The sequence below is a fragment of the Catharus ustulatus genome, chromosome 9 (genome assembly GCF_009819885.2).
Source record: "Catharus ustulatus isolate bCatUst1 chromosome 9, bCatUst1.pri.v2, whole genome shotgun sequence".
NCBI classification, from domain to species: Eukaryota; Metazoa; Chordata; class Aves; order Passeriformes; family Turdidae; genus Catharus; species Catharus ustulatus.
In genome coordinates this window covers 6,763,121-6,786,856 of record NC_046229.1, presented here as the reverse complement: position 1 = coordinate 6,786,856, position 23,736 = coordinate 6,763,121, and the positions used below count along the sequence as shown (strand labels likewise).

Here is a 23,736-nt window from a genome sequence, read left to right as displayed (position 1 = left end):
ATCAGGACACAGGGGAATGGCTTCACACTGACAGAGGGCAGGTTTAAATGGGATATTTGTAAGAAATCCTTCACTGTGAGGGTGGTGAGGCCCTGGCACAGGATGCTCAGAGCAGCTGTGGCTGCACCAACTCTGGAAGTGTCCAAGGCCAGGTTGGATGGGGCTGGGATCAGCCTGGGACAGTGAAAGGTGTCTCTGCCCATGGCAGGGGGTTGGAATGAGTTGAGCTTTGAGGCCCCTTCCAATCCAAACCATTCTGGGATTTTGTGATGATAGAAATCCTTTATTCTCCTCCTTCCCCCTTCAAAAACACATGGCCAAAAACAGGAACTGCTTTTTGGAGACCATTAACCCAAATGCACTGTGTCCAAGGGCACTCCTGCCCCCAATTTTGCAATGATCAGCCAAAATTTTATTTTCTTTTTATCAGTACAGGTAAGAAATGCACATTTCATACACAACAATATGGAATCTTTTGATTTATGAAAGAGCAGCAAGTAAGTGTCTTGTGTTTTAAGTACATTAAGTAGCATCATAAAATAATTACTTCATTTTTGAGCAACAGGAATGGTTATACTTCAACAAGCTGCAGAGATAACACTGAAAAACATGTCAAGGAAAGAAATCAGGAAAAAGAAAGGAATTGTCAAAGTCAAGAGGAAGAGATAATACAGGGAGATCAAAAAGGATTAATAGAAAAGGAAAAGTATTAGATGAAAAGAGAAGATTGCAGCCTTTGTGAGAAAATACAGCAATTTCAGGAAGAATCATCAACAACAGTGAAAAATGAAGAGAGAGAAAAAAAATTAGGGAGGATAAGAAAACAAGCAGAGGTGAAATTCTGATTAGAGCATACATTTGTGTGCTGCTCTAAGCTACAATCCTGCTCTCCTTTTCTAGGGGTGTTTTGTTTGGGTTCTTTTTGGTGAGGGAGACAGTTTATCCATGTGTTGTGTGCTAACACCTCCACATAACAAGGACAAAAAGCCAGATAGGAATAGAAAGGCATATGGTGCAGCAGTCAGATGCTGGAGGATCAGGTAACCTCAAGACAACTGGAGGGCTACCCAAAGGTACATCACAGATGCTTTTATGTTAAAATTCAACCACAAAACCAAGCAAAAAAATCTCCCAAACCAAAACACAAAAAGCCCCCCACAAATCCCCCCAAATCAAATTTGAATTTTAGTGAAGAGTATGTCAGTACACATCAGTCAGACTAGGAAAAATACTGGTTATTTCTAACCCATGAGAGAAAAACCAGCACACACACAAAAAGCTCTTAGAGCAGCCACTGACTTGGATAATTGGGACATTCTTGATCCATTCATTTTCACGTGGCTTTGAAAAGCAAGGATCAGCTGACACATAACACAAGCAGTGGAGGAAAAAAAGTAACAGCTTAAAGAGCCTTCAGCCTCCTTTTTCCTAAAAGCAGCAAGAATTCACATAGGCTAAATATAGACCACTTCCACTTTTGTCTCTCCTAGGCACAGCAGTAGAGAAGCACTGAAGAGAAAAAACTAAGCCTGATGGCTGCCAGAACAGAAAAGAAGGAAGAAAATCCAACCAGACCCAAAATCTGTGGTGGTTTTTGTTCACATATGCACTTAAACCCTCCAGAATTAAAGGTTGGAGTAGATAATACACACAAAACTGGCTAAAATACTCAGATGTCTCTTCATGAAGTCACCAGGCTCCAATTATGCTTCAATTTGAAAGAACATCCCTCAGCATAGAAGCACCATCTTAATGTTCAAGCACTGAATGAGATCTAAATGAAAACCACCAAGATACTTGAGGTGTTACAAACTGGCCTGCTGATGGTAAAAGTAATCCTTGAATTAGATTTATGATCATTGTAACTCTTTGTGCCAATCTAGTCTAGGATAAGCAAAGTTTAGGAATCCATATTTCCATGGACAATGGATTTAATAGCTTGCCAGTCTGTCCTTCCCAAGACAATTAATGTGCTAGAAAATGTTAAAACTGCAAGAGGACAGCAAAGTAACGGCATTGGTGCACTGCAATAAAGAAAAAGAAAATACAGTTCTGAAGGATACTCAGAGCACATAACTTTGAAGAAATACCCCTTAGTCTCTGCTACTAAAGAGCTGGTATTTCAACAAGCACATTAAACCCCATCAATATGCTAGATCTTCCTTACAACTCTTCTTCTGCCTTTGCTTGTATTTACACAGTATTGAAATGATTTTACAGAAGAAAAAAACCTGTCATTCTTTCCCTCCTCCTACAGAAATCAGTTTGATTGATCACTGACCATGGCTATATTTAAGATTACAAATAAGTCTGTAGAAGGAATTCTGGTATCAGAAGTCCTGAAGTGTCATGCCACAAACCTAGCTTGAAGCAAGGAGGCAGGTTAGAGCAAATTGGTTTTGTAGATCATCTTTAGAAATGTCCTCATTAGAATAAACCAGAAGAAAAAAACATGATATAAAGATATCCTTAGTTTGCCACATTATTCTCTGAAGTTCTAGAAAGTTTGTTGAAACATGCAGGTCCTCCACCAGTCAGAATAAGAAAAGGTAAGGGCCACCAGATTAAATAAATGCTGCAGCCATTTCCTGTTTGATCCTGGAGGCTTTTCATTTTTCTGGCAAGTCAATAATACATTGTTCCTTCTCTGCAGACTGACAGAACTCTGTAACTATATTTAAAATATTACTTGTGTGACCACTAACAGGTTAGAGACCTGAGACAGCTGCCCCAACACCACTGCTCAGGATCCAGAGGCTCAGGGGATTCTGTGATGCTGCTGCCTACCAAACACACAGGGATGACACTGTAACATTCAAGGTAAGCTTTTTATCAAGCTTGCAAACGTTTTGTGCAAAGGCACCAGAGAATTCAACCCTCACATGAGCAAACACAGATTTCAGAAGACATCAACAAAATAATAACAAAATAAGGCAGGAATACCCCTGAGAATTCTGTGAAGAGTGGGAAAGGGAATCTGCAGGGTGGGGAGGGGAATGACTGTGAAGCACAGGCATGGGCAACTTCCACACGCATTCCTGCAGCTGCTGGAGCTGCTGCCAGCATGACCAACAGGCCAGCATCTGATTATCTCCTCAAAGGTCACACTATTAATTATCATCCAGGCTCCAAGGATATTAAATAATCCTGCACAAAATTCGTAGCTCCTTTACAACCCAACTGAAATTGAAATGCAGAAATCTTGCATTATTTGCATTTAAGTGAAGATTATGGAAAATGATAAATTCTTAAAATAAATTTAGAAATAAATGTAAGTGGTCAGATATCACACTGAAGATTTTTTTTTTTTAAACAGCAACTGAAAATTTAATTGAAATCTTGCTTTGCAATATTTAATTCAGAGCTTGGCTAGTCTGTCAGCACTCTAAACACTGATGCTGACTGCATCATTTTTAACGTCTGCAAAACACTTGTAAATTTAAATTTTCAGATATTCAATAAATTCAGTATCATCCTTTCAAATAAAAATCAACATATTCTTTTTAAAATTCACTTCTATTAGGCAAAATTAACTTGAGGCAACATTTCTCCCAAGCTGGTAATTACTGTGCCTCTTAAGAAGCAGCCCTATACACAAGCCCTTTTAATTCAGCCACTTAAGTTTATTAATTAATTTACAGTGCTACAGTGTCCTCTTTAGCTTTAATTACAGTAGATAATCTTGTTCAAAAGAAAAAAAAAAAAGAAAGAAAAATCTATCCTTTTGTAACATTTTTCATTTGAAACTCCATGCATGCTATATATTCTATACAAGCCTGCACATTTATATAATTATACACACCTACACAATCCAAAATTATATAGAAAATACACTTCAAAAGTACATTCTTTTTCTTAGCCACAGATTTTTTTTCTTTTTACTGGATAAGTGACATGATCTAAAGACTCAGCAATCCCACTGTCATTAAAACAGCACATGGTGCAATATCAGGTGTCTGAACAGTAATTCGGTGATTTATTTACCTGGACCTCACTTGTCCTCTGCTTGATGGCATCTTCTTTCTCCTTGAGATCTTGCTCCACATTATTCTTTTCCCTGGAAGACCAGCAAACAATGCAAGAATACTTAAGAACATCAGCTACAGCAGGTACAGTTATCCAGCCCCCTAAGCCTGTATCTCTCTTTAAATACATAGTGAAACATTAAACACAAAAGATGTGAGGGATTTCTGCTTTCCAAATTCTTTACAAGACAGAAGCCCACATAAGTGTTCTGCATAAACCCCCCTGTCTTTCCACCAACTGCACTCCAGTGATAAGAATGGCTCAAAAATGGAAGGGGGCGGGAGGCAGAAATCAATGAAATACTGTCTCCAGTGATCTCACTGTTGCTATGGAGCACTTGTCTAATGAAAACTGCTAGGAAAAGTGGGAGGGATTGCATCAGATCCCATCTATTAACCCCTGCAAACACAGAGATGCCTGTGCTCCCAGCAGCCAGGGAACACTCCCACAAGCCCACAGAGCCCATTAATGCCCTTTGCCTGTCAGGTTTTGGATGTGTCTCTTGGGAAGCTCAGGCAGGAGCAGGAAGGTTGGCTTGGCTGGCTGCAATCATGATCTGCTCAGACACTCCACATGGAGTGATTTGCTGTGTCATATCAAGGCTGCCTCTACAGACATTTATTCAACTTTAAGTGACTGCTGATGACAGGGGAATTATCATCAATAAATTCTCATCAGTCAGACATAACAATAGCTTTAAGAAAGGGAAAAAAACCCATACAACTCAGAAGTGTTACTGTTATAAAAAAATCATGAGTATTTCTCTCTAGACAGCATATGGAATCTTTTCTCCTTTCACAGAGGCAGAAAAACATTAAGCATTACAGTTTTTACACAATCTTCTGTAGACATTTACTTTCACAAGGACTCTTAATAAACCAACACACACATTGAAATTAGAATCTGAACAATAAAATTAACATTTCTAAATGAAATACCATAGTGAAAAACTATTAGATTGTATTGCTGGTATAAACCAAAACTAAGAAACTTCATATTTTAATAGCAGCAGATGCTTAAATCAGTCTAAAACTATTTATTTGCTTACTCTTATTTGATATACAGAGGAAAGCATTCCTGTGTTGAAGTAAAGCAGGTCTACTCAAAGTTCTCTTTACTCAAGCTGAGAAAGTTTTGCTCACTGATAAACCACACACAATGGAAAATAAGAAGAACCCAGATGTCAGATCTTAAATCAACATTTGCTCTGACAAATACTGACTATAGATTATACTCTGCTAATATTTTTCTTATTATCTGATTAAAGAGCAACTTCCTGATTATGCCCAAAAGGGAAGTTTAAATGGAAGGGAAAGGAAAAATGTGGAAAGAGGAACTTTGAAGATCAAGGTTATTTATTCTGTCTAGTGGGATTCTTCAAGTTTCATAAAATTCCTCACTCTCCATTCATCAGAAACTGGAAATTTTGCCTTTTCAATCAAAGCTACAGCACACTCCTCTAGCTTAATAAGCATATGTAGCATAGTTGTACTTATATATTTAAAGCATTGCAACACAGGCTTGAAACAAGCTCTGTTGCTTTGGCTTCCATAACTTTCCATGAACAAAGGTCTCAATAAACCACTTCTACAGATCAGGCTGAAAAAATGCCTTCAAGTCCTCAAGCACAGCCAACATTCATATATATTCTTCCTGATTGATGATAAAAAGTGAGTAGGAAAATAAATACTTGTTATTTTTCCTGCTGGGGTGGGAAAACTGAGCAAGAAATAGAACTGCAAGCAGATATGTGGTTAATATACAGCCTTTCCACATTAGTGTCACTGATGTGCCCAAGACTGTCAGAGATGCAGATCACTTCCTTTGTATTTCAAGACAAGCCAGGTACCTAAATCCTTGCAGTCTGGCTAAGCAACAGGATACAACACCCACCCACTGGCACTTCCATGAGCCAAGTCAGAGCACAAACAATGAATTGGAAAGAATCAAGTGAAAGAAGTATTGTCAGGCAGAACAAGAAAAGCTTAGGAAAAGGAAAACAAGCTGAGTGCATATAGTCTGCATTTAACACATCCCCTCCTCCCCCCAGAAATGCCTCTTTGTTTCAAAGAAAAGACAACACAGACCTACTTAATTCACTAATTCTTCTGAATTCCTCCATTTCTTTTACAAACTATCTGCTATGCCCCTGTAGGAAAGCTCAGCAGCCAGAAGAACCAAAAGCAAGCAACAAAATTGATTAATTGGATATGACAGATTTCCTGGATCATAAAGTCCCTTACTACATCCAAAAAACAACCCAAAAAGAACTGTGGTCTTGCCAACAAAGGAGACTTGTAACCAACTCAAGTCAATTTTTGAAAGCAGTACAATTTCCCTATGCATTTTAACAGTAGTCAGATTGGGAGAAACTCATATCAAATAAACTAAAAGCAATGACTAATAGATGGTTTCTCCCATACAGATGCTTCATGATTTACTAAATCCCTAAATTTAATACTAATTTGTGAATGGAGTCATTTATAAATAGGAGCCAGCACATTGCAAATATCTGTCATAACTGGGAACTGCAAAGTCCCCACATCAGCAGAGGCGTTCAAGCCAAACCTTCAACCCAGGCCAGGCTGAATCACCTTGGATACAAAAGCAAAAAAATCATAGTTCTTTTCCATAATAAGATGATGACTACTCACAGAGCTGGTAGCATTATTTGCACTCATAGTTGCCCAATATTTCTTATTTTCACATACATCTGTAGTTTTGGGAATTTCTAATGTAGTAGTACTTCAGTTTGGCAATACCAGAAACCATGCCAAGGGTTTGCCTTGTTACTTCTAACATTTGTTACAACCTCTTCTGCTGCAACAGCTCAGTTACTTCCAAATCAGAGGTTGAGAAGAAATTACCTATCTTACATTAAGGTTCTTGCTTTGCTAAGGTGAAGTAGGTCTCTGAAATTTAAAACAAAGGTTTGATGCAAAGTGTACAGCAGGGAGAGACTGTCCTGTTTTTCTGGGGGATGTTTTGCTCTTTCATTGCCATTGAGAGACCAACTGACCAGCTTCATGGTCCTTTTAACCTGATTTATAATTCAAGACAATTTAAATGTTGCTATCCAGCATATGTGAAGGATGACATCTCTGGTGAGATACCCAAGTTAAGCTCAACTACTTTTCATGCTTAGAGAGGAATGTAGTGTCAGTAAAGCTTGAAGAAATCCATGATTTGAGGGCCATCACTAACTTTGAAAGCAAGAAAGCAAAGCTGGATTTGTTGGGGAAGAAAAAGGTTTTATGGCTCAAAAAAATCATCTGGTCCAGCCTCCCACCATGCTGATCAAGAAAAGCTTCAAATAGCTTTCTAAAAATACAGTGCAACTGAAACAGAATTTAGAGACAACAGTGCTAACAGGCTCAAAATGATGCAGGTTCCACAACATCCCAAGACAAATCATTCCCTCCACCAGAAGGGTGTTATCCTCCCTAAGAACTGTTCCATTTTATTGTTCATTTGATCCTCAACCTCCATCTTCCTGTATTTATCAAATTATGATTAACAAAGGTACTGGCCACCAGACCTCTTTCCCACAAACTGCTGAGCCACAAAGACATCACCTCTGTATTCTTTGCCCAGTCTCTCCAAAAGCTGTTTGCCACACACTGTCATTCTTTTGGCAATTTCCTCTTCAAAAATAGATTCAAATTATTTTACTGGGTCTCAGAAATGCAGCTCTTGGACACTTCTCAATGGAATCAGAGACTAGAACTCTTATATATTTAGTCCAACACCTGAACAATTTATCTTGTTTAATAATGAACAAAAATAACTTCAATTTAAATTACATTTTTATATGACAACTATCAAGTCTGAAATTGTACTTCACCAGTTGTAACAGAAATGTGGATTCACCAAAGACTAAGCTTCCTACATTTAGCACATTGTTAATCCCACTCTGTTCTGAACCTGTAAACATATCAAAGTAAATTTCCCCTTTCTAAAAACAAATACACACTAAGAGCTGCCCCTACCCTATCTTCAACAATCTAGTACCATTCAATTTAAAATAATTGTCAATGTATATTTGCATCTTAAGAAAAGGAAGTAGTGACTTTTTAAAGGCCATGGTTCCTTCATACCTCACAGGAAGGAAAGAAAACCAGACTCAAAAACAACCTGGCTTGCATGTCAGGCTGCAAGTCCACCTACTGAAAACCAATTTCACCTAAAAATTTATGTCAGTAAACAATTTGTTTCCCTCTAAGATACCAACAGCAAATATACACAGTTGCAAATCCTATTTCAGGTTAATAAATGTGAGTGTCCAAAACTGGAATTAATATAAGCTGAAGAACAGTGCAGGCAGAGCAGGGAGAAGCAAGGCAGTGGGAGTAATAAGACAGAATAAGCAAGTGAAAAAATATTTATGCATTTAGGAAACAGACTGTGCTCTGACACACTGCCAAGTTAAATCATTCCCACAAGTGACATGAATTAGAGAGGCAGATTTCATAATGACAAAGCACCTGCACTTAAAAAATAGGAGAATTTACTGTTCTTAATAGAATTTTCAGTAGATTTATGATAGTAACAAGAAAAACACTGAAGAAAAATACTCGCTGTCTCAAGAGCATGACCAAGACTATAGAAAATATATGAATTTTATTTTCTTAGTCACTTGAAGTCATCTTAATTACCTTAGAAATAATTAATAGAATCCAAGAGTCTGCAGACATCAAAACAATCTTTCTCAGTCCAGCAGTTTATTTCTTTACACAAGAGGAGCATCCCCATCTTTACCCCCATCCAAATCCTACCAGAGGTCCATGCACAGTCATCTTCCCACTCCCTATCCTGCACACTTACTGATTTTTTCCATCTCACTTCCTCATTGCCACCAAAAACAAGTTGTTGGAATGCCCTCTACAAATAAAACTAACACCACTTATGTATGGTTCCAGCATCCCAAAGATCTGCTCCATTCACCTCTGCCAATAAAGATGAACTATGGAGAGTATTTCCATGTCAGGTTGCTGAGATACTCAGCTCTCTGAAACACACCCTGAAGGCACAAGGGACAGACTCTTCCCAGTCCTGCTGTCATTATGTGCACTCATGGGAGTGAACAGAGAGCAGCAGTGTCACACAGCACTACAGACATGCTGACCCTTAGCAAAGCACTATCACCACCTGCTTCTCTCTCATGCAATGAATTGTTTTTTAAAAAACAGTAAATAGCACAACTGAATTCAAGGCAGCTCCAGCTATTCCTCCCTTACATACCTCTGCAGGTCCACAATTTCATTGTTTAATGAATCAAGTTCTTTAATTGCAGAAAAATCTGCTACAGAATTCGGTCCTTGAGTACTCTGAAAGATAAAAAATAAACACTGTTAGTCTAGAGCTTATGCTTTCAACTACTACATTCACTTTACTTTTTGTGGCAACATGAGCTATCCTCTTGTAACAACTATTGGTAGCATTGTATTTCAAACCTTCAATCTTAGAAACCCCAAAAGAGTTCAGATGCTGTATGAGCAGAGCACAACACACAGCCAAAGCATGGAGACAGCTCAATTTAAAGAGAATTTGTCTCCTGCACACCCCTGAAGACATCTTCCACAAAAACACAGGACTACTTAATCATACAAAAAAAACATAGAATCTTGTTCTAAAATAAGACTTATCTTAGAGCTAATATTTAGGTGGTTTCCTAGCATTCATTTGAGAGAGATTTGCTTACTGCTATTGTATTTCTTCACCTTGGTGATCCTCATGTTGCAGAATACAGACACTGACTGGCAAGGCTTTAAGGGATACTGAGCTCACCTAACACAAACCTCCAGAGAACTCAATGAAACTCTGATAATACAAAGTCACAGGGTAACTTACACCCATGAGTTCCCATTTACTCAGTGTCTTTGTAATACAATGACTGCAATACAAATTGTTTGTTTCAAAATAAGTACACATAAATGGATAGAGAAGAAATGATGAGGACAGAAATTACAAATCCTGTACTTATTCTCCTATGAACAGGCTTAGAAAGCAACAGCCACTGTAGCCACCTCCTATAAATACATCAGCTCCTTCAAGTCTTGAATAAAGTCATCCAGGACAAACACAATATTCCGAGGACAATTTCCAAAATTAAAAAAGGCAAGTGATACCCCCAAAATAACACAGAAGATTTTAAATGCTGAAGTTTCTCTACAGATAAATCAAGATACTTAATATTAACTATGTGCCTACTCAACCTGATACTCTGGGGAAGAAAAAAACAAGAGCCATGAACACCTAAACTGTGAGCACACTGTGGCTGAGAATATTATTCAGCAGAGCTAGAGTGTTCATGCATATTTTATTAGCACAAATGGTATGAACTGGGAATTTAAAAAAACAAAAAAAACCCATACAGCTATTCTTAAAGTGGTTAGTGTACAGCTTCTCAAATGGGCAAACTAGCTATGACGTTCAATCCTGTTCTACAGGAATTACACAGGAGTTTTGCAGAGTTGATCATGGCATTCCAATGGGAGTTTTTACTTCTCCTAGGACAAGGATAGAAGGAACACATGGAAATACTAGCTGCAAGAAAATTTTTTTCCAGGTTTCCTTCCTTCACCAGTTAAAGCAATTCTGCACACTAATGCCAGCATCAAACTTGAGGAAAATGTAGTTCAATCTTTTTTTCAATTGTTCAGGAGAACTAATACGGGGCAGGAACATAAAAGCCAACATTTTTTAGCTTCAATATATGTGTTAACAAGGACAAGTTAGAGCCATAGGCTACACTGCAACATGCATGTGAAACAGCACCTCCAGTTTTAAAAGTCACAGCACAAGGAAATTCCCATCAAAATTCTTTGAGAGGACCTTACATAAAATTTTAATTTTCATGGCCTGTCATGCAAGTGCTGACTACAAACAGTTCTAGGTAAAGAAACACAGCAATAAGTTTTAAGCCACAATGGAATACCATTTTATGTACTGATATTTCTGCTACCACGTTTGTATGGATGAACTCAGAAGATGAAGCCTAAGTCAGTGTTTTGGGGATTTTTTTACCATGTAAGCCACACCACAACAAGAAAACCAGCAAAAAGCTATCTCTGTCTGCTGACTCAATCCTTTGAGTTCAAACCTTGTGCAATAATCTTGGACAGAAAAATTCTTTCATATTGTTCAATATAATTTCATATTTTTGATACAACACCTCTTTTGAAAAAGCTCAAAATGAGCTGAAGCTTCAGCTCAATTTAGTAAAAAACTCTCTTGTTAAGGATTTACAGAGCTAATGGAAAGCTAACTTACCTTCTTACACAAAATTCTTACTCATCACTTAAGTTAGTAATGAAATAAAAATGTCTGATGTCTGAGAGTTTTGTAAAATCAATTTACATCCACAAAACAGCAGTAACCAATACTGAGCTCATCTAATGCTTTCTAACCACTAAATTTTCTGTGATATCTTCAGTAAACCCATGGGTTCTAATCCTAATGACAACTGCCAAATGCCACATTGGGCTACTACTCAGTCACCACTTCCCCTGTAATTTCACCAGGAAAACACAGAGTTCTCTCTTTTCAGTTTAAGCAGCCAACAGGAAGAGCCCCAGAGGTCTGGGGTTATTCCAGATGAACAATATTGGAAATCAGCAGAACCTGAGACCACAACACATGGTGACACCTGAGAGAAGTGCTGAGCTAATTCATGACTATGTGAGAGTCTTAGAAGGATGTGCATTATTAAACCAACAGACAGTAAATATTAGAAAAGCAAAGTTTCTCTAACCTTGAGAAAGCAGAGTTAACAAACTGACAGAATAATAAGGATGAAAAGCAGAGTGGTGCAGAATGGAAAAAACAGTCCAAACTAGAAAAGAGACATAGAAAGGAAAGCAAACATACAAAAAAGATTAGTAGAGTTGCAAATAAAGCAATTACTTTTTCAAAACAGAATGCAAAAGCAAATTCGATACCAGTTACAGAAACTCAAAAAAGCAGTGCCAAATTTTGAGTTTCATTTTTTCAGGTGTGAATTTTTCATTCTGTTTAAGGAAGTTGCAGAATTGGGTCAATGTGTTGCACAACCAAGAAAAGGTAACTCACATCAGACTTCATGATGTGTAAAACACATAAGAGTTTGTGATGACCTCTACAATTCTGATAGCTACAAATTGAACTGCTGAGCTACAGCTTACTGCTGGATTGGGACAGATGGCAACCAACAGACCATGGAGATATCTAAACTATCTGTGAGGTATAAAATGGAGGACCATTCACTTTTAAAACTTTAAATAACTCTAAACTTTTTTTTCACATTGTTTCCAAACTTATTAAAGAAAATTGATGTAAAAAAGAGAACTGAATGCATTAGGAGAAAAGCACTGAACTTGTGCATGTCACTTCACACGGAAACTCAAATTTCTTTAAAATGGCAGCAGAAGGATTATTTTTTCAAAAGAGAAAATGATGCTTTCCCAACATAAGATCTCTCTGCTTGGTTGGCAGGTGTAATAAATGACAGCTTCATTTTGAAATATGGATGGAAGTTTTTTGTCAATTCTTTGCACCTAAGATTTGTTTTCTTCCTGATATTATGACAAATTTAAGGTATGCCAGCACTTGAGGTTGCTTCTTGCGTAGCCTTTGAAACTAACATTATTTGTTTGAGATTTACACCAAAAATGCCAAACCCATCCTTACCTTCTGTAAACTGACACCCCTGTCTGAAGGTGGAATCATCTCTGGAGTCAGAGCCTGAGGTGGATCAATGCCCTTTGTTAACTTCTGATTAATTAAATAGAAAGCCAAAGCAAACTGTTCCTTTGAAAGCTTCCCACAGTCCTTGGTGTCACAGAGAGCCCTGTACAGAGATGCACATGAAATTAAAAAAATCCTCATTTCTCCAAGTACAGCCCAATTTAGTGTAGGTGCTGTCATTTACAAATCTGAGAACTGCTAGGGTGTATCTCCTCCTCTAAAACAAAACCATAGACATAGGAAACATCACTCAAACACACACAGCCACTTTCAGTTTGCATGTTGAGGCCCACAGTTGTGCTCTGGTGAAAAGCACCATCAGGGCTGTAGGTCACTAGCAACACCTTCAGAACTAACACAAGTTTATTTGCATTTTCCTGATTTTTCTAAATTAGCAGCTGTGTTAACCAGAACTTGGGGGAGGGAAAAAAAAGTTGTTCCTATCACAGTGCTCTGCAACAGCTCATAGTGGGGAAAGAATAAAAAAGCTGTGAGTGCAATGAAGGCATTGCAATAATGAATAATGCTAAATGAATGCACAGGTGTTAGGAAAGACATATTGTAGAATGAGGTGGGACATACATCTTGCATGCTAACAATTTTATAGAAACAATTCTCTTTCCCAGTACATGGGTAGGACCAGTGATTAGATACCTGTGATGATGTGATGATATATATTAAATACACAGGTACAGCTGAAGTGCAGTATTTGCAACAATCTGTGTTCAGGCATAAACCTGATTTCCACCCATTTCTGTCCCAGAGCAGAAGCAAACTCTCACTGATTATACAAAGGCTATGCTATTATATACAGAAATATCACTTTCAAAAATGTCAGCGTAGCAAGAAGTGAGAATGCCATAATGTACACAGCTGTCACAGGAAAAACCTACCAGATATGTGCAAGGAGAGCAGAAGGCAGTCCTGTTTTCAGGAATAGTTCTCTGGCTTCCACACCTGACACAAATCCATCCATGTCCTTGTCAGTTTTCACAAAGATCTCATCGTACTTAATTTTGTCTGCAGGCGATACAACCCACTGAAGGGGGGTGAGGATGGAAGGGAAAAAACCAAAACCACAATACTAAGATACAAGCAAGTTCTGTTTCCAATTCAGACTTACATAATGCAAGGACTACAAGCACAGCTTTTAAATAAGTGATACAGGTGCCTAATCCATGAACCAGTTCTATCCTCCTGAACAGACATGCAGACATCCTCAAACAACTGCAAAAGTAGAAGTGAAACATTTCCCTGAGTGAAGCACCCAGGCTGCTTGGTGCTGCTCTGCCCCTCTGCCTATGCAACAAAGGCATTCCTTGGAGGCTGGATCTCCTCCCTCATCACTGTGCTCAGTCACAGTCCTGCTGACTGTCCTGCTCTATCCTTTTTATTCCCCTTTACACAGCTGGGAAGCTTTAGCTGGAGGGACTGGAGAGCTGCCCAAGCCCAGGTTGTTAATAACTGGGCACATTCTAAATTGAAGAATTTACATCTGAACAAGGTAAAGATGGGAATTAGAGCCATTTCTGTTACTTGAGCAAATTTTCCGGGCCTCAAGTGCAGGTATGGATGCCAATTAATTTCAGTGCACACAGACAATTAACAGATGACTCCCAAATGGTGCTGTACACAAACTCACCCAGAATGGCACTGCTTTGCAATACATACAGCAAGACTTACCCTCAGGCAAGGGAATTTCCAGATTAAAACCTTGGCACCTCCAAAATTAAGATGCCAACTTCTTACTGATTACTCAAATAAGAGTACCCAAATGTCCAAGCTGCATCTGATGCATTAAGTATCACAGTTCTTACCTTAAATACCCCTATCAATTGTTTTTCTTATTTTGAATAGAACAAGTTATATATAAGCTAGTCAGAAAGACATTCCCCACATTCTAGATTCTAAAATGATGAAGAGTAAATAAGATGCCTGGGGAGGGTAAGAGGCATCAAGTTGCCTAATAATCACATTCAGAAAAAAAACCAAATCTCCTGCATCTAGGTGGATATGCTGGACTTCTTTTTCCTTTTCCCATTGCTTGCATTGACCTATTCCACTTTAACTCATGTCTTCTCCAAATTGCACACATGCACACACATAATTACTGTCACAATCTGTTTCAGGAATGTGTCCATATTCCAACCAGTCTTCATCCAGAAGACTTGTGCTCTGCAGATGTGTACCTGCACTACTGGTTTTTTTTTAGCTTGAAATAATTTGTTTTAAAAATATCTTCAAAATCTGTACTAAACAATATTCTCTTATCCAACTGTTTATATCTGAAGACATTTAGAAAAAGTAAAACAGGGTAAATTTGCAACCTCTCCATCTGGTCTTCCCATCAGCCTCCTAAAACCAACCAAAAGGGCAACAAGCAAACTAAAAACCTGTATCAAGTCTCTTCACACAGGCAGTCTCTGAAGCACAGGGTTAAGAGCAGAAATCTAATCCCCATCTTCTAACTTCAGAACTGTACCTGTGTTAATGGTGTTTTGGCAGCTAAAATGCCCACAGGTGGCAAGGACTGAGGAGACTCTTTGGTTAAAGGTGGTATTAATGGCATTGCTCCTGGAACACTGAGAGGTTTTCTCTTGGATGGTGGCACCAAAGCTGCAGGCAAGGACATTGGCACTGGTTCTTTCTCCAAAGCACAGTACACCAAAAACATTGCCTGAACGAGAAAAAAAAGGTGTGTGGATGTAAATATATTAGAAATATATATACATATACAGACTAAAGAATTAGTTAACAAATAACTTTGTAGCATTTTTTCATTTTGTTTCCCCTTCACAAGTCTCTCAATAGATGCAGCTCACTGCCTTCTAAACTGTGTTTTTCATTATTACTCTCTTTTGAGGATCAGTACTTAGCAAGTGAAGTTCAGTTTGTGCCAGTACTTGTGGAATTTTATTTGAGAGAAGACTTCAAACACTTTAATTTATCACCATTTTCCTAGAAATTGCTCCACTTAGCATTTAATTCTTTTGTTGTGGCCATCTCTAATTTAACACTTCTTACACTAGTTCATCAGTCCCAGCATTAAGTGTTAAAATTCCACCTTAATACAAACTTTCCTCTAGGATACCTTGAGGCATTCAAGTCCTATAAATACTGAAGGTTAAGGCAGAACTCAGTGAAAACACTCTGTGTCCCATGGGACAGCAGATCTCAGGTGGAAGTTTTTAATGGCTCACCTAACCCACAAAAAGTTGTGCTGTGTACTGAGACACATTCAACAAACTGGCAGAAACATTAAATAGCACTAAAACTTGATTAAGGACTCTGAATAAAGATAATAAATGAACCACACAGTCAGAAATTAATATACAGTGCATCTATTTTAAACCCTGCCATCAGGCTTTCAAAATCCCAGGAGGCAGAAGATACTCACAACTGCAAACTCATCTCGATCCAACATTCCATCACGGTCAATATCACTCAATTCCCACACCTACCAACAAAAAGCAGAATACAGGGATCTTTGACTAAACTGCAGCAGTTTCCTACTTAAAACCTCATTAAAAACACACATGAGAATGGCCTCCCTCCACCATATCTCAAGTTTTATTAACAGCATTAGTTTCCAGTACTGTAAATTCACATAAACCACACATGAGCAGAGAGATTCTTAAGTTGGAGAAAGGCACCCTGCCCTGCCCTAAGTGTTATAGAGTACACAGAACTGATACACTAAGTTGGAGGAGATCTATCCAAACAGCAAAAGAAATTTTATTTTTCAGTTTAATAGCTGCACTCCATAAGATCTTATTTAATAGCTAGGCTCATTACTAAAAATCTTGAATTTGAAAAACAGGCATTACTTGTGAAGTGGCAATTAGGAAGAAAGATATTCTTACTCGTCCTAAGATATCCACTGGCAGTTTTGAGTTCAGGAGCACAGGTTTCACCTTATCCCCTGACAACAGTCCATTCACTGGATTTAGGCTGTCAAAAATAGAATCATACTTGGCCTTGTCTTCCAGCTGCAGGGGCAGAAGAAAAATATTACTCAAGCAAACAGTCATATTCATAGGCTAAGAAGCAGAAGTTCTTTCAAAAGTGTTAACTTTTTGTAATAAACACACATTGTAGTTCCTGATGCTTATAAGAAAACATCAAAAAGATATTGTTTTTAAGTCAGAGACTCATGAAAACCCTGTGAGATTTCTTCTTCATTTATTTTCATGACTTCATGTAACAACTTTTTTGTCCCTCTATTTTAAATTTCTAAACATGAAGAGATTTCCCAAGGGTCAAGTGCTCTTATTAAATTAGGTCTATTAGCCCAATTACGAATTTGACAGGAATGGTAACTATCACACTTTAGAAATGCAGCATTAGATTTTTCTAAGAAAGACAGGTTTTCCTGCAAACTTCCAGAAAACAGTTCTAGGTAACAGCTAATATTTAATTTACCTTTACAGCCCATGGTAGATCACTTGATGCTGTTCCACTGAGTAGCAAGGGACTACTAGTATCAGTCTAAGGAAAGACAAGGGAGAAAACCACCAGATACATCAAAACAGATTATGACTTTACAAAACCACCCCCTTATTTGAGAAGGTGTTTCTCAAAGCCAGAACTGCATTTTAGTCATTCACACCAAAATTTAGAGCAAAAAATTTAAGATCTTTATTCTATTAAGGACAACACTAATAGAACAAATACCACATATTTTCAAATTATACACAATTTTATATTCAAATCTCCACTAGAACATGTAGCAGCTTATTCCATGTTGCTTGATCGTTTCCCTGCTGTAAGGCCCCATTGCCCTATAACACCACCCTCTGAAGTGTTTGGTATTTATACCAAACCTTCCTAATTTTTCACTTAAAAGCAGTTGTTACTAATATGTTCAATTAAAAAAGAAATCTTACAAATCTTGGTGGAGGAACAGGCAAGTTAAGACTACTCAGGGAAACATCCAATCCATTCTGTGCACACGCCACAAGTCGCAAAGCCACAAAAAATTCCTACAGGGAAAAAAAAGAAATTTTCAAGGGTTTATAATACGAAAATATAATTTTAAAAGACAGTAACATTTCACAATAATTAAGAGCTCTTCTAGTATTGTTATATACATGAAAAGTTGCACGTGGTTTCAAAGGGGCTCAGAAAGTGACAGAAATCAGCAGTCAGCAAATGCTGGATTCCTCCAATAAGACGAAATTTGCAATTAATTTTCCAAGAATTTATTAATTTCCTGACCAGTGTAGTCAGTTCTCAGCACTCAGCTCTTCTATAACAGAACACTGAAAATCTGAAGTATAATTACAGCTGTTTATTTTGGAGGAACTGAGCTGATCCCAGAGATGGTTAAGGGAAGTGGAGGAAAACAGAAAAAATGAACCAAAAGAAGCCCAAAAAAACCCCAAATTGTTTGGTAGACATTACAAATTCCTTCTCTTCTTATCATGGGAAGAAGCAGTTCCCTCTCCATGGACTTTATTTATAATTCAAACAGCAACACACATTAGAGCTTGTCATAGCGTCACTGAGATGGAAAGTCTGTCCCCACAACGCTCATTGCCACAAGTTTGGGAAGGACAACTCCAAACAGAATGTACCAATGTCAAGTCCACCAAAATTAAAGAAATAAGAGTTTCGAAGATTTTACAAAAACTTTAATTTCTGCATTGTTTCCTACAAGATTATGAGGGAAAAGTCACCTTCTTCATAAATGCAGCACATTAAACCTTAAATTACCTCTCAGCAAATGGCACAGCTACACATCAGCCCATTTTACAACCTGGAGAAAAGCTGATGAGGCAGCTGAAGGCTGTTTAATTTATTGTAGCTTCTACTCAAATGGGAATTACATAGCCAGTCAAAATTAGAAAAATCTGTTAGAAAAATCTGTAAGAAAAACTGCTTTCCTGAACCAAAAAATTTCAACTTTCATCTTGTTTCAAGGCAGGGTAATGGTTAGAGTCATACACCAAGTAAATAATCATACCTGTTTGTTCAGAATACCTTTGCCATCAGTATCAGCTAGGTCCCAAATCTGAAACATCAAAATAACATAGTGTTCACTGCACTTGTCAAGTCCTCCCTCCACTTATAATGGATGCTTGAGGGAAAGTTCATGTCTTAACTTTCATGATAGCACTTAATTGTGATGACAAATTTAAATATTGCAATAATTTCAATGACAGGATAGAAACCATTGGGACAATTGGATAGAACAACTGAAAACACATTAGGGAAGATCATGTACCATGTAGTACTATGAAGCATTTTAATTGAAACAGGATCCTAAGTGAAGCAAGAAGACAGGATAATTAAATAAATTAAATAATTGCCATTAAATACCTTTCCAAGTACCAAATCTGTCAATCCAGACTTTTTCAAGAAAACAGCTGCATCAGAAGCTAATACTCTTCCAGCATTAGTAGAATCAACCTGGTGAAGAAAAAAAAACCCTCACATGACAAACTAGCTTTTGAATTGATGTCATCTCTTTACTCAGGCTCTCAAAAAGCCACCAAAGAAGAATGCTCAAGGTAACAGTCACTTTGAGGACAATCTTCTGAACCTATCAAATTAGCCCCTCCCAATCACAGGCTTTTCTTCTTGATGCCATCAAAACATGTGATTTTTAAGAACAGAGAATTCCAGGGTTTGATTACATTTCATTGTCTAGCTCTGCATTCATTACTGTTAGGATCTGAAAAATAAGGCTCTTCTTTGAAGATACTTTTACCACCACCGCAGAGGGAAATACTTACTCCCTAAAGTGAAATTTATTTACACAATAAAGAAGTTGGTGATATTGGCACAATACCAATCAACATGCATTTCTCCCTGAATCAATAGAGAGATCATTAAAATAGAGAGTTGTTCAGTTCTGAAGTGGAAATTGTATCTAAATGAAACCTTTTCAAGTGGGAAAAGAAAAAAGGAAAACTTACATCACCTACACAGTGATGTAGGACAAGGGAAATGTAGGAAAAGCTGAGAGTCCTTGAGAGCCTAAAGGAAAGGATTCTCAAAAAGCATGGGAAATAGCACTAAGGCTATCTTCAGTCAATTCAGATTGTCAGCCTCACTACATCCCACAGGGAGGGTGATGATGATGACAACTGCACCATTTCCAGTCTCACAGCTTTGTGTTTAAACAAAGGCCACATTCAATATTGTGTTTGGAACACAAGACCAACTGTCCAAGTTCACAGGTGCAGCACACACAAGGTGCTCAAAGCTAACAACTTCCCAAGATGGGATTAGAACTGGCTCCTGAAAGACTGGGGAGAATTTATTATTTGGAAAAAATGCTGCAGCAGTTGTCTGGAGACACTTCTGAAAGGGAACAAACCCTTCTGAAATCCCAAAATTGTAATTTAATAAGAAAGTGAAAATATCTATTATTTTTAACATAACTGGTATGATTTTAATTAGGAGAGGGTTTTTCCTGTAACTGAGGATGCCCTGGTCACAGCAATAAGGTTGCAAACACAGTCTAGTCTAGCAGTTAGGCTGAGTTATGGGAGAGCTGCTCATCTATGGGCACAAAGCTGCCAAGAGAATGCATCAAATCCCTTTTCAAACAGTGGACTCAACCTCACATGTAACACAACAATCTTGGCATCCACTCAGAAAACCTCCAGCCTAGCATTTCTCTTTCAAGAAAGTCACAGAACACCACAGTATCAGCTGTGTTTACTTTTTATTTCTCCAAGTCCAAGCCAGAAGAAGATGACTTTAAAGGAGTTAAGCAGGATTCTTACTTAACCCAATACTGAGCTAGTTTCTTTTTGTACAATTAATTATCTAAACCTTAGTCACTATTTGTTCATAGGGCTGATTTCAATTTTCATTATAAATTACTGAGTAATATGTAAAGATTACAAATATTTAGATCTAAAGATGACAAATAAAGATTACAAATGCTGGGGTGGGGGTACTTATGTTTGATTATCACACTATAATGATAGCTGGTGTTTGTCAGTTATACACCAGCTTGGCAGAGCTTTTCCCCCATGTGCAGCAAGCAGTTTCCACAACTGCATCAGCCAACAACTCCCTTGCTACAGCTTGTATTTTGTAGGACCAGGAACTACCAAAAGTTATAAACATATATCTGATGTGATTAGGGCAGAAGGTTAGAGGTGAGAAGTGCTTCAGCTCAGGATTCATCAAGAATTCAGCACTGCTTCCCTGCTGCACTGCACCATGTGATTAAGTAATTTCTTAGTGCTTTATGACAGGTATTTAAATTTATCCTTTAACCTCACCCTGCTTTGAGTCAGTCTATAAAAGGTTAAACATAAAAAACTTTATTTGAAAGAAAAGAGTGCCTATTGAAAGGTTGGGATTCCAATCTCATTCCAAGTATAAAGGGCAGGATTTACACCCATTTCACAACACACCTTTTGCCAGATGAAATCCTTTAAGTTTGTAACAGAACTGGAAGTGTACTCAGCATCAGAGCTGTTTCAGGTGATGAATTTATTAATATAAAAGCACACTTCACCAGCACCATGAGACAAAGTGGGAAATGTCTCCAACTCTGTTCCAAAAGTTGACATCTCCTTATCTGAGGAATGGAAGGGAAAAGTTCCCCGGTGGAACTGAAAGTCTTTAGGCATGTTTGAAAGCTCCTCTTTAGGAAAAATGCTTGCAGCAAAGAGCTCATCTGAACAAGGCAGAAAAATAATCCTCCAGAAAACAAATCCACTGGCACCACTTCACTAACAGTAACATCATGTGTAAGGAATCCCTGTTCCTGTACACTGCTGAAACCACTGGACAACAAACAGTGCTCTAGTTTCACTAGGCTATGTACTCCAACAGAAAACACTGACTTAGGAACCAGCATCACATTTGTGCTTCACTTCAGTTCCTTTGTCTGTTTTTGCTCCACACTTCAGTGGTTGAGCAACTGCAGGCAGGAGGAAGAGACAGGCACATGGCAAAGGTGGTACCTGACAGTGAGAGTCAGGACTGAGCTAGGAACCACAATGTGCAGAACAATCAGTTCCCAGCCTTTTCTTGTGCCTTATAATGATATTTTATTAGAAACAACTCTCCTAAGGTCTTTAATCCAATGCCTAGAGATAAACACACAGTGGACTTGTCCATGTGAAGGAAAACTTTCTGAGGGTGATACTATCTCCTTCAGCCACCAGGAGCCATCTGAACTTATATCAAAGTAAACTCTCTATTTTTGTTTAGCAATTTCAAATCTGCTACTCTCCTGCAGAAGAGAAAATCTCTTACTGAAGTACAATGGCAAGCTCAGACTTCAGGCACCACAGGCTGATACACTGGAACTGCTGTTTTTTGCACTTGATAATGGGACTAATCCTCTAAGCACAATCCAAAAATAGGGCATGGATAGAAATCATGGCTTTGTCCCTTCCCCAGCACATGCATTTACATCCTGATGTTGACACACAAAAGAAGTTCTTAAATAAGGAGGCCATATACACCATAACCTGTCTTAGGACAAACAGACAAGAATATTACCAGTTGTACAAAGGAAAAAAATTCCTATAAGGTTGGTTTTTTTACAGGGTTCATCAATTACTCATCAGTAATGAGTAATTAAAAATTATTTTTAATTATTTTTATGCAGCCAAGTAGTTCAACTTCCTTGAAAGTTTTTACATTACATTTGTACCATAAAGTACACTATGTATGTGACAGAAAATACTGTTATTACAAAATATTACAGAAACAGCTATTTTTTAAAAAAGTTGTGTCTATAGGAATCAAGACATCTTGGTATTGCTGGGTCAAAATACAGATGGACAAGTGATAAATAAAATTTATATTTTTATGTTTTATTTATATGCATTTCTTATTTTTGCATCATAAAGTCAAAAGATTTGCATCTGTTCAGTGAAGCTGCAAGAACTACAAGCATTCTTTTTGCATTCCATAGCCTTCTATCCAAATTTCACTCCTTACAACATCCTGTGATTAACACTGGGGATATTCTGAGTGAGAATCAGGTCTCACATGATGCTAACTGAGCTACAAATGCAAAAAATTCACCTTCACTTGTAAAAAGTAACCAAGAACATATCAATAGAGCATTTTTAAAGAATTGACTCCATCCCAAGACCTCATAGTCTGTTAGAACTGTCAAGAGATGTATGTCATACACACCTGGCAGTTCCCTAGAAAATAAAGGTTATCCTACAACCAATATTAAATTTATAGTGATATAGCTCAGACCTAAGTGCTACCTACTATAAAAATACACTTTAAAGCACTATGATTTTTCTTGAACTTTTATTGTTTACACGCTGTTGGTCAGGCTGATTCCATAGCAAAAGAATATCAATTTTTTTAAAATCCAAATGAAGAATATACATACCTGTCGATAGAATTTCTCATACACAGGATTTGCACTGGATAGCTGTAAAAGAGACACAGAGAGAAAATCAGTCCTGGAGATCCATATTTCAATTTCCCTCTCCTTGGACAAATAAAGATATAAAACCACTTTCCACTGGTCTTCAAAGCAGCATGAAGGATTTACTCTGTAGAATGATGAGGAACTAGGACAGCTCTTTGTGCTGTAACTTTTAGAAGACTGACTTCTTGTTTTGCAGTCATTGACACCACCCCAGATCAGATTTCCCCCAGCCAGGTCACCAGGTGAGGCTGGGTGAAACAGGAACTCTTAAGCAACATTGCCCATGGGCAAAAGCAGAAACCTGAAACGACTCAGGCTAGGAAGTGCTCTCTAATATTAGAGTACAAAGCAATATAATTTTATTTCACTGTCCACTGCATCACCCTTTAGAATTTAGTGACATATGCAACCAGTCTGTAAAATTTTCAGTTACCCAAAGTCAAAACTAAACCCACAGCAATGGTACCACATTAAAATAGAATAATATTCTAACTTTGGGTTTTGTAACTTGAACCCTTGTTGGGGACAACTTCTGCCTTCATTCCACTGCCCTCTACCAGACATTCAGGGCTCACCTAAAATGAAGTGGACAAGGATAAAACAGCTTCTTT

The 23,736-nt window shown here is 37.8% G+C and overlaps 1 protein-coding gene across 5 annotated transcripts in view; it reads right to left on the bottom strand.

The window, feature by feature from the left end:
- EPS15 (epidermal growth factor receptor pathway substrate 15) overlaps positions 1-23,736 on the bottom strand; it is a 66,352-nt gene that overhangs the window by 16,108 nt on the left and 26,508 nt on the right. For all 5 annotated transcript variants that reach the window (XM_033067853.2, XM_033067856.2, XM_033067855.2 and 2 more), the window contains 12 exons: positions 23,084-23,125; positions 19,072-19,161; positions 18,716-18,763; positions 17,637-17,732; positions 17,173-17,238; positions 16,614-16,739; positions 16,148-16,207; positions 15,233-15,427; positions 13,644-13,789; positions 12,694-12,853; positions 9,268-9,353; positions 3,985-4,057 (listed from right to left, as the gene is read on the bottom strand). In XM_033067853.2, coding sequence (XP_032923744.1) covers positions 3,985-4,057; positions 9,268-9,353; positions 12,694-12,853; positions 13,644-13,789; positions 15,233-15,427; positions 16,148-16,207; positions 16,614-16,739; positions 17,173-17,238; positions 17,637-17,732; positions 18,716-18,763; positions 19,072-19,161; positions 23,084-23,125 — 1,188 coding nt within the window. The remainder of the gene's footprint in view (positions 1-3,984; positions 4,058-9,267; positions 9,354-12,693; positions 12,854-13,643; positions 13,790-15,232; positions 15,428-16,147; positions 16,208-16,613; positions 16,740-17,172; positions 17,239-17,636; positions 17,733-18,715; positions 18,764-19,071; positions 19,162-23,083; positions 23,126-23,736) is intronic.